The 17,536-nt window shown below is 43.2% G+C and overlaps 1 protein-coding gene across 3 annotated transcripts; it reads left to right on the forward strand.

Annotated features, from left to right (window-relative positions):
- The first annotated feature begins 1,204 nt into the window (after window positions 1-1,204).
- On the forward strand, window positions 1,205-16,436 carry csf2rb (colony stimulating factor 2 receptor subunit beta). 3 transcript variants are annotated; one of them, XM_014192659.2, is made up of 14 exons: window positions 1,205-1,506; window positions 2,298-2,431; window positions 2,715-2,844; window positions 2,954-3,114; window positions 3,313-3,467; window positions 8,600-8,744; window positions 9,084-9,219; window positions 9,407-9,561; window positions 9,958-10,085; window positions 10,324-10,507; window positions 11,330-11,426; window positions 12,119-12,188; window positions 12,856-12,965; window positions 13,106-16,436. In XM_014192659.2, exons 2-14 carry the CDS (start codon window positions 2,329-2,331, stop codon window positions 13,872-13,874), a joined length of 2,343 nt encoding a protein of 780 aa, XP_014048134.1. In that variant the 5' UTR covers window positions 1,205-1,506; window positions 2,298-2,328; the 3' UTR covers window positions 13,875-16,436. The 3 variants fall into 3 exon arrangements, with proteins under 3 accessions (XP_014048134.1, XP_014048130.1, XP_014048131.1); XM_014192655.2 differs by lacking the exon at window positions 1,205-1,506 and having other exon boundaries at window positions 2,133-2,431; XM_014192656.2 differs by lacking the exon at window positions 1,205-1,506 and having other exon boundaries at window positions 2,133-2,431; window positions 12,859-12,965.
- Window positions 16,437-17,536: the final 1,100 nt, after the last annotated feature.

Genomic DNA, 17,536 nt, shown 5'->3' on the forward strand with positions numbered 1-17,536 from the left:
TCAATAAAATCTGCAAAGTCTATCACAGGGTCTTGCTTCTTCACATGAGGGTTGAGGACTAAACGGACCATGTGCACAGTGAGTCACATGATTCTAGCTTGTTCCTGATTAGAGATATTGAGTGTTACAACTATCCTGTGTTACAACCATCCCCGGTCTCCCCTATGCCAAAATATGCCGTAAATAAGACAGCCATACAGTCCATAATCTATAGACAGCACCACAGCCTGTCCCACACACCATCATTAAAATGGCTAGGGATGGCGTATCTCTGTTGCTGCCTTTATGGTGGTGTTTTGTTTGGAGCTTGTGTTGCTTTATCATTATGCTCAATTGTCACTGTTCTTTCTGTGTTGTGTCGCAGTAATGATGTTCGAGTGTAGGTTTTGGCCTTTGAGTCAGCTTAAAAAACCTCATCAGTGGTCTATGTGAGTAACATACACTTAACAGAGCCAAATCGTCACCCTGCTAGGGACTAGGCAGGCGTTCTTCTACAGACATCGAGCCTCTCCCTTCACGCCACAGTGAGCAGGATAAGCTGCTCTAGCAGCCCAGCACAGCTTCTAGACTCCGTCCCAAATGGCACCCCATAGGCCTCTGTTCATAAGTAGTGCACTATGTAGGGAATGGGGTGCCATTTGGGACACAGGATCCAGACTCAGGCGTTTCCCTGTCTGTCTGTGTGCTAGCTAAGGACTGGTGTATTGTACAGTGGATTTGCTCTGCTACTGAAGTGCAGTCCTGGCATGCCAAAGGGACTTAAAGGACATCAATGGTTTGCGTCCCAAATGGCACCCTATTCCCTATTTAATGCACTACTTTTGACCAGGGACCATAGGGTTCTGGTCAAAAGTAGTGTACTATATAGGGAATAGGGTGCCATTTGGGACAAAGCTAATTACTGTACTGACGTGACACTGCCTGAACCAACTAAGAAACTTCACTGATCAATCTTCACACTGTTCAGTAGCACCTCACTGGAAATCCCCATCACTCATAAAAGGCCTGGGCTAGAAGCTCACTCTTGTGTAACAGCAAGACAATTATAAGATGACAGAAAAGGAATAAGTTATTTTAGATAAATTGTGTGAAAGTGATATTCATAATTTATGCATACTATACATACTAGGCTACTTATACTACCCTCAGGGCAGCATTTCATTCCATACTATATCCCTATGAGCTCAATATGTGAAATTATGTTGAAAATGTAGAAAAAATACCTTTTTTGGTTGAAAATATGTTGAAAATATGTATTTTTGGTTGAAAAGTGTTTTTTCAATGTTTTGTGCTCACTGAGAGCGTACTGATCACACTGTGATGGAGCTGAATGTTGATTAAGTGTCATTTTTGACCACATGGATAACAGCCACATGAAAAGAGGAAGCAGATAAAGTTGAGGCTACAGACCGAACACATTTGGCATGAGTCTTGACGTTTCTTCGCACACCATAACTTCTTGGAAATAGAACTACAGAATTCACTGAACATTGAATCGGAGACTAGGTGAGAACAACTTAAATAGTATAAATAAGCTTACATACAAGTGTTAATTTTGGGGGATTCTTACCATCTCTTTGTATTTTAACCTCTATCCCACAACGTATTCTTAGAATGCTTATTTAGAAACGCACGCACAGACACAGACAGACACACACACACACACACACACACACACACACACACACACACAAACACACAGTATCTGATGGGGATTTCTCAACGCCACTACAGTCACAACTGTCTGCCACTTTTTTTGTTCATGCTTCTAGTCCAAAATGTATGTGCCTGATAGAAGGACATTACAGTGAAGAGAGTACCACAATCAAAAGAAACAGAGGCTACATCCAAAATGCCAGCATAATATAAAGTGCAATACTATTGACTAGGTCCCATAGGGTAGTGTGCACTATATATAGGGAATAGGGTGCCATTTGGAACATATAAAGACAGAGCAAGCAAACAAGGGTGAGAAGAACGGATGTGTGGTTACAGCGGATGGTGGGAGGAACATCAGAGTCACTCAGTGAAGAATATACTGTAAGGGAAGTGAGTGGTAATGATGTCATTTTTTCCGAGAATTGTGATATTTGCGTGTGTGTGTGTACACGTTCATGAGAGAGAGAGAGAGAGAGAGAGAGAGAGTGAGTGAGACTTTTTGTATCTGAGCCATTTTTCTCTGAACCCTGACAGATATAGCAGTCAGTCCACATAATGCGGGCCCTAGATGGTCTAGATCTAGAAGGTTAATTACTGAGACCCACCTGCTGACCCTTACCCATGTTCTTCTGCTCCAGGGGACCTGTCCTCCTGCGCACCCCGGGAAACATGCTCCTCTTCTGGATGTCTTGTGGATCACTTCTCCCTCTCCTGGTCCTTTGCTATAACGGACAAGAACGCTGCGCAATCCAGGACAACAAACAATATCATGGTAGGGTCTAAGTCTAAGAATCTTTTTAGCAGATATCGATGACAACAAAATGTATAATTTAGACATATGGTTAAACGTTTAACTGTGGACATTATAGAAAGTCTTATTAAGATACAGACACTAGCACAACACTGTCACCACCCACTTGGAAATGTATTTTTTTCCAGAAGTGATTGTAGATCATATTTTCTACCCTATAGAGAGAAGTGTACACTACATCATACAGCACAATGTGTTGTAATTATATTGTCTATATCCTTCTTCCCACTCCCTCTCTCCATAGTGTCCCCTGTGCTTGAGTCCCTGCGGTGCTACAATGACTACAGCTCCTACGTCCGCTGTAGCTGGGAGGAGAGTCCACACCCGTCCTCACAACCGTTAGCCCTGTACTACTGGGACAGCACTGAGAACCGGTAAGGATAGAGCTGATGGGGTGATGAGAGGACAGAGAGAGGGAGGGAGGGACACCGAAAAACAATGTACTCAATGAACTCATGTCTCCCTCTTTCGCCGACCCTCTAGTGAGTCCTTGTGTAAACCCTATGGTCAGCCAGTACTGAATCCCAACAGCATCAAGCTCACTGCCCAGTGTCAGTACAACACTGGTTACTTTGGCATCAATACCAACCATGTCTTCTTCTTCAATACCTCCTGTCCCCCTGCCCTGCTTCTGTCTAAGAATGGTGAGTTGTAACATTGCAGGACCCCCTGTCATAAGTCATTGGTTCTCAATTATTTTACATTTACATGTTTCATTTTAGTTACAAGTTAGCTAGCAGATGACCAAATTCAGTCAAAATATATAGGGTCCTATATCTGTATTTGTCTAGTCATGTATGTGTTGATTTGTTTTTGACAGTGTGTGCATGTGTGTATTACAGTGAGGGTGCGTACACCAGTCCACCTATCACAGAAGCCTGTAGAGAGAGGGGGCCGTTTGCTCAGCTGGAAAAGCCCCTACCCCCCAACGTCCCTCCTGACCCCCATTCTCAACTACCAGGTCAACTACAGGAGGTCTAACCACGATGACTGGACAGTATGTACTGGAGTAACAAACAATTAGCTTGAGTGCCATACCTTGTTTGTGCTATATACACTGCGTGCACAATTATTAGGCAAATTGTATTCCTCTGCATTCATTTTATTGTTGAACAAACACAATGCTCTCAGTCAATCCAAAATGTTATTGAACCTCAAACCTGAACGTTTAACAAAGGAAAAGTGAGTTTTGTCTTTCTCAGGGAAATATATAAGTGTGCACAATTATTAGGCAACTATTAGTGTGCACAATTATTAGGCAACTAAATTATAAAAATTATTTCTCTCAACTCACTTGTTTATTCTAAATTTTTAGAGTAAGTGTAACAGATAAGTAACACAAAATGACAATTATATAACATTTTTGGCCTTTCAAAAATACTCAGTGACCAATATAGCCACCCATATTTTCAATAACTGCCATGAGCCTTCCATCCATGGAGTCACGATCAATTTCTCCTACAAGTTCTCAATAGGATTTAAGTCAGGTGAGGAAGGGGGCCAGGCAGGGGCGGAAATTCTGGGGGGGACGGGGGGGACACGACCCCCCCCCATCCTGGGAAAAATATGATTTGTCCCCCCCAATATATCACTGAAACATAACTATGTAATTTAAATAATATTAATAATATGCAATGAAAGCAATTGTGCTGATTATAGACACTTAATAGCGCGTTTTTAAGTTTCAAAAGATTGCGACTGCCAGTTCCTTAGTTGGCAAGGTAACAGAGGGGTGGTATCCACTGTCTGAAAGGCACTCAATGAACGTAACTGACGTGAGGTTAATCCAGTCAATCGCGCACACACACTAGCTGAATATGCAGAGCTAGCGGGCAAATATTAACTATTAAGCTAGCTAGTAATTATTCCATTTATGTGGCCTCGTCAAAGATGGAATCTTTGCTATCGTCAATTTATTCCAAGATCAGCATGCAGGTGAGGTAAGTTAGTGCTTCAAAGTCCCTGTGATAAGGTTAGCGATAAACTGAAGTCCAAACTGAACAGAACTACACTCTCTTCTACCATTGTCTTAAATATATTTAATGGTCTCGTTGCAAAAGCTAAATTGTCGCAAGGGAACTTTTATTTATTTATTTTATTTCACCTTTATTTAACCCGGGTAGCAAAGATTATAGCAAACACCACTGAAACGGAATTGGTGCTCGCTAGCTTTGCAAATTCAGCTATTGTTGGAAGCCAGCCAATATGAAACAAACTATTAAAATTACAAAAGGTTGCAGCATATGTTGTGTAAATGGTGAACTCATACAGCTGTCAACTCTTGTCATTTTAATCCGTTTCACATTTGCTAGCTACCTTTTAGATCGAAGCCCAAATAGAATGATAAAAGATAAGATGATAGAAGCCCATCTCCTACTGTAAATAACCTACACACTGTGTGTGTGTGTAGCCAGCCAGCCAGGTAGAAAAATGGCAGAAAAATAAAAGACGGACATCAGAGTATTTTTCAGTACACCAAAACGCAAAAGTAAGAACCCTAGTAGCCTAATATCTCAAAGACTAGTTGATAAAATGTTCATAAGAAAGAAATGAAATTCTAATGGAAATGTTTCACAGTGATGTCATTAGGCAGAGCAGGCAACAGATGGCACACAGACAGCAGAGTTGGGGACAGATATGCAGGGACAGACTGGCAGAGACAGGGAGTCTCAGGTAAGTTTGTTGAGTCTTTGTTTGGCAACATTATGAAAGGTTCTCAATTTTTTTTACTTGTAAAATAGGAACATAATTGGAAAATGCCATGGATACCCCCACTCTCAACTTAAACTGGTGACTGAACTAAGATTTGTTAAAGGCAATGGTATTGCTGTTGTGATTAGTTGTGTCGTTTTGGGTACCGGTAGTTAGGAGTACGGCAAACACCTTATTTCTTTGGTTCCTCAATATACATTTACCATATTACAATGTAGGCTATGTGTTACAGCACTACTTTTGGTGTCCCCCTCAGGAATTGCTCTTGAGAAAATTTCATGTAATTGTCCCCTCCAAAGTTGATATCAGATTTTCGCCCCTGGGGCCAGGTCATTATTCAGGCATCTTTGAGGCCCTTGCTGGCTAGCCAAGCAGTAGAGTACTTGGATGCATGTGATGGAGCATTCTCCTGCATAAAGATCATGGCCTTCTAGAATGCTGAGGACTTCTTCCTGTAATGAGGCTGTTTGACGAAAGAATCTTCCAGAAACTGGCAGTAGGTTTGGGAGTTGAGTTCCAGTCCATCTTCAACCCGAAAAGGTCCAACTACTTCATCCTCAATGATAGCAGCTCATACCAGTACACCTCCTTCACCTTGCTGGCACCTGACTCAAAGTGGTGCCCTGTGTCCATTACTGATCCAGCCACGGGCTCATCCATTTGGTCCATCAAGAGTCACTTTCATTTGCCTAATAATTATGCACACCTTGATATAAGGTGTTATTCACTTTCACCACACCCTCCCTCATTACACAAATACATATCACCTGAAAATGATTAAATCCAATAAGCATTCAAGTTTATATGGTTTGGAGTTCGAAAATGTGAATAGAAACAATGATAAGATCAGAATACTCACTTGCCTAATAATTGTGCACTCAGTGTATTGCCAACTCCCTGTTACTCATTGTCAAGGACAGCAGGCAAAAGCGCAAACAAATCTGGGACCAGGTTACATACAATGTTCTTTTAAAGACTGCTATTCATCTAAGACATGTGCTTCTGAATCTTCATAAATACAGTATACACTCTTAGAAAAATGTGTTCCAAAAGGGTTCTTCGATTGTCCTCATAGGAGAACCCTTTATGGTTCCAGTTAGAACTCTTTTGGGTTCCATGTAGAACCCTCCACGGGAAAGGGTCTACGTGGAACCCAATAGGGTTCTACCTGGAACCAAAAAGTTTTCTTCAAAGGGTTCTCCTTGGGAACAGCCAAATAACCCGTTTAGGTTCTAGATACCACCTTTTTTTCTAAGAGTGTTAGTAAACATATTGCTTATGTTTTCTGACCCTCTTGTAAAAAGACATGCTAACTCTCATGGTTTTTCATCATGGCATGAGATATCCCCCACGAAACAAGCACAAGTTTAGGGTAGTTTTGCTCGGTGACAAAATCATGAATCACTTCTTTAAAATCATTCATCACTACCTCTTTGCTTCCTGCCCAGTGGTGTCACCAGAGTTTCATAACATTTGGGGGCTCAGTCCTGAAGATCAGGGGCTGAGGGGTTTGTGGGTGAGAAAAAAGGGGCCTTTTCTAAAATCATTTCCTGTAATTCTACATCATTTTACATGACTGGAGACATTACAATAATATATTTTTATACCACACAAATTATCTAAATGTCAAGCTGCTAAAACAAACAACCCTTGTCTTAAATGCAACAAGAGGATAGGCCAATGAAAAGAGTGGATACTCAGATCTTAGGTCTACAATATGAGGAGGAAATTATAGTCCATCAACTTTCCAGTGTTTACTCACCAATTTAAACATAATTGTTTCGCAAGTGTATTTTGAAATATTGCGAAATACCTTCTAGCTGCTGCCTGCTGTTCATTGACAGCCACAACTCAACAATCAGCTGTTTTATATTTGCCGTAATCGCTCACAATGTGACAAAACACAATCTACAGCAATTATTTTAAATAAGCTATTGATCCTCTGTGTCTAAGTTATGCTGGGGTAGTATTTTCAATGATTTGTTGTATTTTTATAGAGACAGGAGTAATTATATAATTTGTCAAATTTAATTCAATTTATCTGCAGCACTTCCAGCACCCCTTCCTGCAGCGCTATGGTTTCTTCCATGCGCTATGCTCCCCCCAAGGCCAAATAATCAACACTTCTTATTATTAATTAAATGGATTGTGGTCAATAACCCCATATGAGGTTATTGTATAGGTAGGCCTACTGTTACAATAATATTTTAAATAATCAAGCAGCAAATAGCCTAGCCTAAAATTACAAGAGAATAAATTCAGTAAATCAATGAAGCCAATAGTGGTTTCAGCTATATTGTTATTAAATATATTGTTATTAAAACATTTAAACAATAACAAAAAAAACATGTCAAATTGCTTAAATAGTCTATGGGAAAAGTGTACAATGTGTATTCACATCAGTAGGCTAAGGGACTGAAATGCATCAGAAAAGTATTGGAAAGTTCAGGAAAACATCAGGGAAGCTCAACAGGTAGGCTATATAGGCCTAATGTGTGTGTGTAGAGAACATCTGCGTTGCTTTTAACTGCTAGATGAATGATCATGAGCACTCAACTAAACGTAGCTAACATTACCCAGCATAATTGTAACCTAACATCCAAACAGAGTTTCAGTGAAAACAAAAATTGGACATTGATTGATTTATCAAGACGAGTTCCCAAGCTGTCCCAATCAAAACAGTGCTGGATTGATCAGTTGACCACACATGGAAATTGCTTTACATTTATTATAACCAGTGCTATTGTTTTAGGTAGCCTACCAGAGCACCATTTTATCACTTATTAAGCCATTTCTGAATGAAAGTTGGTACCAACATGAAACCTTTCATTCAGAAAATCCTAAAACACCAAGTTAGGCCTACCTTATTATAAATCAGGCCATCATCACTGTCAATCGTGAATGATAATTCTCCACGTTTTACAGGTTAAACGTCCATGCTGCATGCATCCCAACAGTTCGATCCCAAACAGGTTGATGGGAATATGCAATTTGATCTGTCTCAATAGTCTGAAGTGGTTTCTACCCTTTCATCTGCACTAATTTGAAGCCACAGGATAGGTGGAAGCAGTTGAAAGATTCTTTCAGGAAGTCTACTTTCACCTGTCCAGACCAGGTCCTTCACACTAGTGCAGATGAAGGGAAGAAAACAAAGAAAGGAACCCACTGAGGACACACTGGTTGAATCAACGCTGTTTCCATGTTATTTCAATGAAATTATTTTGAACCAACGTGGAATAGATGTTGAATTGATGTCTGTGCCCAATGGAGAGCCACTTTAGTAAATTGAGATGCACATATAATGTGCGTACCAAATGGCATCCTATTGCCTTTATAGTACACAACTTTAGACCAGAGCCTTGTGGGGCACTATGCCATTTGGGACTCCATATTCTTTGTCTGTTTCTCTCTGTGCAGGCAGTGGAGGTTCAGGACACCCAGCTGAGTGTGAAGGCTGAAGCTCAGGTGCCCGGCTTCCAGTATGAAGCCAAGGTGAGGGCAAGGGGGAAGACGGGACTGTGGAGCGAGTGGAGCCCCCTAGTGACCTGGTTGACTGAGGAGGGTGAGTGGAAACCCTACATATACATAAACATACTCCATCCTCCATCCTCCATAATGTAATGTCATACAATGAAATGTATTAGTTTCATAGGATTGTAATGAGTTTGTAATGAAATTGTAATGAGCGACTTGCGATGGCATGTGATTTACGTGGAGGTGTCAGGGAGTTGTGATCGCGTCATGTTAGCATTGCTCAGTCGTGCATCAATGTCTTCTTTCCTTTTGTTCACTCCCGTCCTCCCTAATTCCCCTTCTCTCTCTCTCCCTCTCTTTCTGTCTCTCTCTTCCTCCTGTCCTCCTGTTCCCTCCCTCCCTCACCTCCCTTCCCTCCCTCACTCAGACCCTGTGCCAGGCCCCTCCAATGCGCAGTGTGTGTTGGATAATGAGACTGCGGTGACATGCAGCTGGGAGGTGAAGAGAGACCTGGCTCAGTTCCTTACCTTCCATCTGTCCTGCAAACACAACCACGCTGCACCGTGAGTTAAGATCTGTGTGTATGCCTTTGTGTGTGTGTGCGCGCTGCATGTGTTCATGTGTGTGTGCCCATGGATGAGACAGAACAGTTGACTACGCTTCAGTCTCATAGATGACTACTCTCTTTCATTGTCCTCCCGCTTCTCCATCCAGCCATCCATTTCTCTCTTCCTTTCGCCATCTCTCCAGAGCCCAGAAATGCTGTGATAACACCATGGTCAGCACTCCATCCAGGGGTCCAATGCTCAAATACATCTGCTCCTTCCATGTCCAAGACTTAGAGCAGCTAGAGGTGGAGCTCGTACCCACACGCAACAGCAAAAAGTTTAAGACACACAAAAACAGTGAGTCCCTTTCACACCGAGACAGGGGTGATATTTGGGGAAGAATAAAATCTCATAGCTGAGACTCAATTTATGATGATATTTGTTTTGATGCAATTCAGAAAATATACTGCCTCAGTGATTGTGTATCAGTGCTGCCACCTGGAGTTTATATTGTGGTATTACAGGCATTATTTTCTAGAAGGTTTTGTATAATTTTAGCCAGTAGTTTAGAAATTAGTGCTCATGAGCCAAAATGGGACTCGGGAAATTGTGCACAACTGTGTACAACGTCATCCATTTCATACGATATGTTACGTCCTGCAAAAAAATAAATACATTCATAAGTGCTTAAGATCCCGTTGAATCTCTTTAAAGATTCTTGATGTCTGACTCTTGATGTCTCTCTCCACACAGTTCGTCCAAACCGTCCACTCAAAGTGCAGGTAGAAGAGAGAGATGGGAACTGGATTCTAAAATGGAATCAGCCAGAATCTAAGGTTGATCTGACCTATCAGGTGCACTACTGGAGTAATGAGACTCAGGTAGGAGAAGTATGTTATCTATTTTTGTGCTATACTTTCACAGGATGCGGGATGATCCAAAAGCAATGTCTTTTCATTTTCACTATTACATTTGATCATCTCTAGTTCATCAGCTAAAGAACGCTTATCAAGCGAGATAGACTGTTGCTTTTTTAAGCATCTCATGAATAGATCATTTGACAATGACTGATAATTCTACTGTGTCTCACTTGGTTCTGTCCAACCTTCTCTTTTTCAGGAGGATACTACGTTCCTCAATGTCTCCCAGGGGTCCCACTCGCTCTCCATCCTGGGGGTGTCCCTGCGCCCCTCTGAGTGCTACCTGGTTAAGGTGAGAGCCCTGGTGGTCCCGGGAAATGGTGATACTTTTGACGGACTCCCCTCAGAATGGACCGACCCAGTGGAGTGGACCACACAACCAGGTAATGGACCTAGATAGTATCTCCTGGTTGAAGGATGTTTTTAATAGTATTCTAATCTATTGTTGTATTCTATTCTAGCCTGAGAGAGTCTGTTTTTGCTATTATGCCAACTCCTTGTCACTCATTGTCATGTCAATTGCTGTATATGGCTTGACAATGACAGCAATGGAGTTGGCAAGAGCACAAACTTGGATCAAGCTAATTCTATTTTTTTTTTTTCAAATAACTCTGAAAACATATTTTATCATCAGAGATAACCAGTCTGCACGGAAACAAGTACAAATGGGGGGATGTGAACCATATTTTATTATTTACAATTCATCTAGTCGTGCCAGCCATGCGAGTCAAAATAGCGGAGCTCTAAAAACTATAATGTGATTATATATTCATGAGATGCTGAATGAAAAAGCACCAAAGTTCATATCCCTTGAATAATGTTTTCAAAAACAAATGTAAAGACTTTCATTATGTATTAAATAGTGTTTTTTTTTGTTTCCATGTGTTAGTCTTATGTGAAGCCACGATATTTGCTTTGATGTGAAAAATGAGAAAATAAAAAAGGAGAAAATAATATTGAAATGTGTTGAACACCGTTTGGAGGGTTCGGAGAGTGAAATAATAAGAAATTAAGACTAGACTTGATGAAGGCAGCATACAGGAGCTGATCAAATGTGACTTTGTTCTCTTGAAGCAACCACCATCTCAATCAATTCACATGACAGACAGGAATATCCAGACACTACTAATCAATTACTCATTGATGATCATCAACTACATTTTCCACTCTTACATATGCATCTTTTGTCCCATGTCTCCTGGTAGCTTCCTGGTCCATCACCACCTTCCTCTACGTCTTCATCGGTATACTGGTGGCCATTGTCTTCATCGCTCTCTATGTTACCATACCAGCCTGTCACAGGTGATTACTCAGACTTCTCCAAATGTTTCTATTGTATTTCTACCATTTTAATTCGCCCCTTCAAATCAAACTTTATTTGTCACATGGACCAAATACAATAAGTGTAGACTTTACCGTGAAATGCTTACTTACAAGCCCTTAACCAACAGTGCAGTTCAAGAAAAATAAAATATTTACCAAGTAGATGCCCTTGTGTTATTACTAGTGTTAAAGCCGGTGCTTCCATACAGGTGTGGTTCCTGAGTTAACTAAGCAATTAACATCCCATCATGCTTAGGGTCATGTATAGAAATGCTCTGCAGGCCATTATTTTGGCTACCATGGCTATGGGAACACAATAGGATGACAATGACCCTATCCACAGGGCACGAGTGGTCACTGAATGGGTTGATGAGCATGAAAACCATATAAACCACATGCCATGGCCTTCTCAGTCACCAGATCCCAACCCAATTGAACACTTATGGGAGATTCTGGGGTGGCGCCTGAGACAACGGTTTCCACCACCATCAACAAAACATCAAATTATGTAATTTCTCACGGAAGAATGGCATCGCATCCCTCCAATAGAATTCCAGAAACTTGTCGAATCTATGCCAAAGTTATGTTGGTGTTTCCTTTATTTTGGCAGTTACCTGTCATTCGATTCATTCATCCATCCATTGATTCATTCATTCGTTTTCTGTCTGTAGGAGGGTAGTCCTGTGGGAGGTGTCTGTCCCGTCGCCCCTCAAGAGCAAGGTACTGGGAGAGGTCATTAAGGTAAGTCTGAATACATCTGAATGGCTGAGTATTCATCCAGCATTATTCACAAAGCATCTCGCTGTGGACTATTCAGCTATTGAATATATGACAACTGCACTCAATAATAATACAAATCATCTAGACTGTGCACAAAGATCATTTTTCATAACCACTATAAATTACATTGTGTGTATCCAGGGCTGTGCACTGACCTTTTAGCGGGCAGGTGCTCAAAATGAAAAAAATGGCAATTCATATCTCGAAATTCATAACATACTAACTGCCTCTGTAGCGAACATTTAAACATGCTTTAGCGTTGGCCTATTTAGTTCTGCAACAACACACTCACAAGATTGTAAGCAAGCTAGTTACAGTGCCTCCAAAAGACATGATTGACATCGGGAAAAGAGGGTCGGCTATCAGCTAATCATTAATGTTGATTGACGTAAATCTGCTAGTTTGTGAACTTGACAATGTCATGACGACTTGGGGGCAATGGGTTCAGAACAACAACGACAAAAACTGAACTGTACACAAAAAATATACCACCACCCAAAAGGGCGAGTGGGAGGGCAAAGGGGCAGGTGGGAGAGTAAAGGTAGACCCCTATCTGTGCACGTGCCTGCATGTATCTATCTTTCATAGTTCATCACTCACAGATAATGGTATGTCCTCTCTTTCCCAGAAGTCTCCTGATAGGTTGTTATTCCATGAGAGTGAGAGAAGTGAGAAGACCTACATCTGCAGAGTACAGACACTGGAGAGCAGGGAGGATAACAGTCTCTGCTCAAGCTGGTAAAACTAGCTCATATCTTTATACTTATTTAACCTACACTATCCAACACTTATAAAAGATAACTCGTACACATGGTGACCTGGCTCAACCCTAACCCTAGCCTCAATCCTAACCCTTACCTCACTATGTTGTGTTGCAGCTCTTCAGATAGTCCATTGTGGTTGAACCCAGATGTAAAGGCCAATGGACTGTTCCATTCCATTACCAAGGAGGGGTGGAAGAAGTATGACCCAAACTCTTCCTCCCTCCATTTGCTGTCTGTGGACAGATCTGGCCCTCCTGCTCTAGACTCATCCGGCTTCAGCTTCAGTGGCCCTTACATCTTCTGTGGCAACAGTTCACCGCCGCCCTGTGAGGAGTCCGACAACACTCTCTCTAACTCTAAACCCACTTCTCCGTCCTCCTCGGAGAGGTCTGCCCCATCCCACTTGGAGTCGAGTGAGAGCTACGTGGTGATGCCTCAGGCCTGTGCTGGCCTGTCCAGATCAACAGAGGGAGTGTCTGATGGTGTTATGAGCGCTGTAGTAGCGGACAACAGTAAGAACACTGGTAACAACAACGGCAACAACGACATCATGGCATGGCCCAAGTCAGAGCTCCTCCCACCCGGACCTAGCTCTATGCCCACCTGCTCACCACCCAGTGAGAATGAAAACCCTCCTCCAGCGTACACACCGCCCACCACCACAACCACCCCCCTCACCTTGACCCCAGTGGGCCCTACCCTACACACCTCTGGGTACTGCTTCCTCCCGGCCCTACAGGCGCTTGGGGGCTGGGGCAATGTGCAGTCTTCTGGACCACCTAAAGGGGGCAGTCAAGAGCAGCAGGCCTGTAGGAGGGAGATGAGGCAGGAGGAGCAGTGCAAGGAGGATCCCTATGTCAGACTGTCCCAGCTAGCCACTTAGCTAACTAGCTAACCCCATCTAATGCTGGACAACATGAGGGCCACTATACGTCACTGTTCTCAATTTTTTATCCATTCTAACACTAACACACCTGTCTCATCTAATCACAGAGCTTGATTATTAGTTGGACTAGTTTATTCAGGTGTGTTAGTGTTGGAATGGACCACATGTGTAAAACTACTGATTTGTGGTCACTGAAGACTGGGTTGAGATTGAGAAACACTTCTATTCCTGGGAAGGAGAACTGTTAGAGCCTCCCTTGATTACGCACAATGCCCAGCAGATGGCAGCACTGTACTTACTGTGTATCTGTTGAACTCACAGAGGTGGCCTATTTATTTATTTGACCTTTATTTAACTAGGCAAGTCAGTTAAAAACAAATTCTTATTTTCAATGACAGCCTAGGAACAGTGGGTTAACTGCAAAACGTCGGATTTGTACCTTGTCAGCTCGGGGATTCAATCTTGCAACCTTTCGGTTACTAGTCCAATGCTCTAACCACTAGGCTACGCTGCCGCCCCCATGGATTCTACTGTAAGGACTAACTACAAACACAGAAGCATTCCTCTCTGGGTGGTAAGGTGACTGAGGGCCAGATTCCCAGGTTTCCACCACATCACATGGATGGTACATGTGTAACAGGGTGGCACTGTTGAGTATGTGAACGCAGCCTTATGCCTCTGTCAGTGCCAGTGGCTGTTCATGTCGTTCTACAGCAGGGGTCAGCCCGCGGGCCGCAAAGTGCTGTGTTACAGAATGCAGAATGGTGATGACGGTCTCCTGGTCAAATGTCATTCGTCACAAGCTTTGTAAACAACTGGTGTAGACTTAAGGTGAAATGCTTAATTATGGGCCCTTCCCAACAATGCAGAGAGAAAAATATAGAAAAAAAGAATAACACAAGGAATAAATCCACAATGAGTAATGATAACTTGGTTATATACACAGCGTACCAGTACTGAGTAGATGTGTAGGGATACGAGATAATTGAGGTAGATATGTACATATAGGTAGGGGTAAAGTGACTAGGCAACAGGATAGATAATAAACAGTAGCAGCAGCGTATGTGATGAGTCAAAAGAGTTAGTGCAAAGAGAGTCAATGCAGATAGTCTGGGTATCTATTTAATTAACTATTTAGCAGTCTTATGGCTTGGCGGTAGAAGCTGTTCAGGGTCCTGTTGGTTCCAGACATGGAGTATCGGTACCGCGTCGTAGCAGAGAGAACAGTCTGTGACTTGGGTGGATGGAGTATTTGACAAATGTTTTCCTCTGACACCGCCTGGTATAGAGGTCCTGCATGGCAGGGGCATACGCACTACTCTCTGTAGCGCCTTGCAGTCAGATGCCAAACCAAGCAGTGATGCAGCGAGTCAAGATGCCTTTAATGGTGCAGCTGTAGAACTTTTTGAGGATCTAAGGGCCCATGCTAAATATTATCAGCCTCCTGAGGGGGAAGAGGCATTGTCGTACCTTCATCACAAATGTGTAGGTATGTGTGGATCATGTTTATTTGTTAGTGATGTGGAACTAAGGAACTTGAATCTTTCATCCTGCACCACAACAGCCCATCAATGTGGTAGGAGCGTGCTCAGCTCTCCGTTTCCTGTAGTCCACGATCAGCTCCTTTGTCTTGCTGATGTTCACATTTCACATTTTTGTCATTTAGCAGACACTCTTATCCAGAGCGACTTACAGTAGTGAATGCATACATTTCATAATTTTTTTTCTCCGTACTGGTCCCCCGTGGGAATCGAACCCACAACCCTGGCGTTGCAAACACCATGCTCTACCAACTGAGGGAGAGGTTGTTGTCCTGGCACCACACTACCAGGTCACTGACCTCCTCTCTGTAGGTGGTCTCAGCAACCTTAATGATGGTGTTGGAGTTGTGGGCAGCCAAGCAGTCGCAGGTGAACAGGGAGTACAAGAGGGGACTAAGCACGCACCCCTGAGGGGCCCACATGTTTTAATGTTCTGCGTGGCAAGATTTTTGCTTTCTTGGTTAAATGTGAGAACACATTTCAAAAATAGAGGGGAAAGATGTAACAGGGTGGAACTGTTAAGTTGGTGAATGCAGCCTTGTGCCTCTGTCAGTGCCAGGCGTGTGAGATTGTAATTAAGGGTGTGGCCTTCAGTATTTAACCTGGTTGTTCTTGTTGTTCTACAGATTGGCATTACCATGAGAAGGTTGGCATGTGCAGGGAGGATGGGAGTGGTGACACTGGGTTAGTCCAAATTCTGAAGCATATCCGGGGATCTTGTGTTTATGGCAAGAATACCCATATGCCAATTTGACCCGCTCTCCTTCACCTATGGCATGCCCTCCTGAGAGTATTGTGCAACATGTTCTGTGACCACGAGTAATTGATCTGATCTGTGTTATGCCATAGCTCAGGCATATATCGAATGTAATTGTGGATTTGTATGTCAACTAAAGTTTGTTTATGTCCTGTGATATGGAATCAGTATGAGCTAGAGCTTCCAAGGAACATGTATGCCTGGAGATGAAGATGAAAATATTGTTTTGTTTGCTGTAAAATAAATGAATGTTGTTCGCTATACCTCTTCCTATTATTCCCATGCTCCACTCCCTGATGTTAGAGAACCTGTATGTTTTAGATTAGTCCCGAGGACCTCCCCTCGCGTACATGGAAAATGTGGCGTACTATCGACCCCAGGAAGAGATACATGTAAATCCCATCCCCCTTGTTACACATCAGAAGAGGTTTGAGTCCCAAATGCCTCCCTATTCACTATGTAGGGAAGAATGAGTCGCAAATGCTTCCCTATTCACTATGTAGGGAAGAATGAGTCCCAAATGCCTCTCTATTCACTATGTAGGGAAGTTTGAGTCCCAAATGCCTCCCTATTCACTATGTAGGGAAGTTTGAGTCACAAATGCCTCACTATTCACTATCCAGCCTTAACTACTGTAAAATGACCAGCGACAGGGACTGTCGGCTCCGGACTGGAGGCTCCGGACTAGGGAGCGTCGCTTGAGGACCGCGTGCTCAAAGCAGGCACCGGCCATACTGGGCTATGGAGGCGTACTGGAGGAAGAGTGCGAGGAGCAGGCACAGGACGTATTGGGCTATGGTGGCGCACTGGAGGGAGAGTGCGCAGAGCAGGCACATGGTACACTGGGCCTTGGAGGCACACTGGAGGTCTGGCGCTTAGGGCTGGCACAACCCGTCCTGGCTTGATGTTGACTATAGCCCGGCAAGGGCGGAGCGCTGGTACAGGACGAACTGGACTGTGCTGGTGAATGAGAGGTACCGTGCGTAGAGCAGGTGCAGGATAACCTGGGCCGAAGAGACGCACTGGAGACCAGATACGTTGAACTGGTGCACTTCTCCCTGGCTGCCGGCCAACTCTAGCACGGCAACGGTGAGGAGCTTGCACCAAGCGCACCGGGCTGTGAGTACGCACTGGCGACACAGTGCGTATCACCGCATAACACGGTGCTTGCTCGGTCACTCGCTCCCCACGGTAAGCACGGGGAGTTGGCTCAGGTCTTAACCTCGCCTTCGCCAATCTACCCGTGTGCCCCCCCCCCCCAAAAAAAAAATTGTTTTGGTGCTGCCTCTCGGCCTCCTGTTGCTTGCCTAGCCGTTCCTCCCAGTATCGCCGTTCCGCCTTCCCTGCCTCTATCTCCCATT

This window comes from Salmo salar, chromosome ssa03, assembly GCF_905237065.1.
Source record: "Salmo salar chromosome ssa03, Ssal_v3.1, whole genome shotgun sequence".
NCBI classification, from domain to species: Eukaryota; Metazoa; Chordata; class Actinopteri; order Salmoniformes; family Salmonidae; genus Salmo; species Salmo salar.